This window comes from Penaeus japonicus, unplaced genomic scaffold, assembly GCF_977035675.1.
Source record: "Penaeus japonicus unplaced genomic scaffold, GWHDUDI00000001_assembly GWHDUDI00000011, whole genome shotgun sequence".
NCBI lineage: Eukaryota > Metazoa > Arthropoda > Malacostraca > Decapoda > Penaeidae > Penaeus > Penaeus japonicus.
In genome coordinates, this window is record NW_028234413.1 from 14383518 (window position 1) to 14386017 (window position 2500).

Here is a 2500-nt window from a genome sequence, read left to right on the forward strand (position 1 = left end):
AGGTTGTCATAGGTCACTTGTATGTTTGTTGTTGTTGTTCTTGTGTGTGTGTGTTTGTGTGTGCTTAGGTGTGTGTGTGTGTGGGGGGGGGGGGTAAGTGCATAGCGTGTTTTCGTGATTTTTCGCCTGTTGATATTATTATCCTTAATGTATTTTTTATCATGATGTTTGTTATAAGTTTTATTTTTTTATTGTTACGATTTTCCTTTTCATCATCATTATTTTCCTTATTAACACTATCATCTCTATATATGATATTATCATTGCTATCATTTCAATGATAATTACCAGTATCATTAGCATTGCTATTATCATTATCATCATTATCATTAACGCTTCCAGTCTGACTATCATCATCATATATTGTGTTTGTTTTCACTAATGTCATTCCCGACCTTCTATAGTCTCCGCGTCAACATTTGTCAAGAGAAATATTGTCTCGGGAGAAAAAAGCGTAATCCATCAAAAGAATCTGGCACTAATGGCACCATCATACGAGAGACGACGGCAACCACACACACACACACACACACTCACACACACACACACACACACACACACACACACACACACACACACACACACACACACACACACACACACACAAACCAAAAACACGTACACACACTCCTGCTTACTTCCATCCTTTCCGATCCTGCAAGGTCGAGATTGAGGAGGAAACTCTTGGTTGGAAGGACCTCGTGGAAAGCTGGAGGGAGGTCCTGGTGGGGGGCGGTGAGAGGGGGGGGGGGACGGCAGACGGCGTGCCTAGTCAGGTACCAACAGGTTACTCAGTATCAGCCAAGTCACGGCAGTGGGCGCACGTCCCTCTCACGTCGCGGCGTAGTGTCACTTCCATATCCGCTCTCCTTGCTTCAGGGGCGGGAGGGGTTTTGGCACTCGGTCTGGCTGGGGTTGAGGTAGGGTCAGACGCCTCCACTCTGACCTCTGATCGCCTTTGTCTTGCGGAGGATCTTGAGTGTTGGAGATCTCATACTCTCAGGGGCGTCGCTAAGCTTCTTTCATATCTAGAAACCAAGGCTAGTCCTCACTTGGGGTTGTATTTCGACAAAGCACGACTTCTATGAGCCATGGGTCTCCTGCGAAAAGGACGAATATCCCTTTTCTCTGGAAGTTGGGTCTGACGCGTCCTTCGTGAGGGAATCTTTCGTTTGAAGCAATTTGTACGGGATACAGAACACAGCGAGAGAGATGCATTACTATGAAAGGCAAGCGAAGCACGGACTGATATGCGAAATGAGTGAAAAGATTACACACAACGAAATAAACAATCTGAAACCATGAGAGACGCTTGAACCACTGGCTCCTTCCAAAGCCGACTTTTCATCACCGGCGATTTAGCATTTGGAATTAGAGTTTACCGTCTCCTGTTCCTTCCTGACTGAGGAAAAGACGAAATAATCCAGAGAGGTGACACAGCAACTGAGAAAACATGCTGGGAGTGTGATGCTAACGCCTGGCTAATTTTCCTCTTCCATTTGTCTTTAGTCCTCTAGGAAAGGGCACGGAAGTCTCGCCTCTCGATGCGAATGAAGGGGTCGACCATCCAGGTTGTGATGTTCTTGTGCGTGAATTTCGCTCGAAGGTAAATGACTGACATGAGGTAAATACTTAAGCCCTGAGCAAAACTTCCACTTGCCAAAGTTAATCAAGTTATCTAGAGAATGTGACGCGGTCGGGAGCACTGGCGGGGCGAAAGTTCGTTTTCAAACTTTGTTGAGCCAGACAACATTTTGAGAAGGGTAAAAAGGCGAATAAAACTGGGGGAGAGGAAATATAAGAATAAAAGTTCTACCTACTGTTAAAGAGAAAAAGGACCGAGAGCCAGGGAGTTTCCCAAGCCTTTTTTTCCACAACCGAAGGTCCTAAGGCCTTGCAATGTGAGGAAAATGGCAAGACCGTCAATAAGCATGAAGAGAAACCCGAGCTCCACGCCCCTGCGATCCTCACCTTATTGACCAGGTTATCTCCCCAGGAAGCACCACTTAGGGAGGAGTAAATCGACATCTCGGAAGCCCTAACTACCACCACTAACCACATCCCCCCCCCCAAAAAAAAAAAACAATATCGATCGCTAAAGAAAGAGAAAGGAAGATGGAACCCTCCCCACCCGACCGCCTCTCGCCAATTTCGGCCTATCTGAAATTCCCCAGAGAACCTATTAGAAGACATCACTCCCTTAAGTACATCTTCAACGGGGAGAGCGGAGCGCACGTGTTCCGCCACGGCTCGCATACTCCTCCTTCGGCCACTCCTGCGATCTCCTCCTACCTGTCCGACAAGACACGACATCACTCCCTCACCAGGCTCAAGGACCTCACGTCTTCCGTTTTGTCCACCAAGTAAGCCCTTCCGTCCATCTCTCGTTCCTTTCTATCTTTCTTCCTTCTTTTTTCTCTTTCTTCCCCTGTTCCTTCCTTACTTCCTGTTTTTTCCCTCTCTTCCTTTCTTCCTCTCCTCCATCCTTCCTATGTTCCTC

The 2500-nt window shown here is 46.8% G+C and overlaps 1 protein-coding gene across 1 annotated transcript in view; it reads left to right on the top strand.

The window, feature by feature from the left end:
- Positions 1 to 814: 814 nt before the first annotated feature.
- The window catches only part of LOC147470965 (uncharacterized), a 43426-nt gene continuing 41740 nt past the window's right edge, over positions 815 to 2500 (top strand). Inside the window, exon 1 of the mRNA XM_086541418.1 lies at positions 815 to 2363. Coding sequence (XP_086397544.1) covers positions 2116 to 2363 — 248 coding nt within the window. The 5' untranslated portion in view covers positions 815 to 2115. The remainder of the gene's footprint in view (positions 2364 to 2500) is intronic.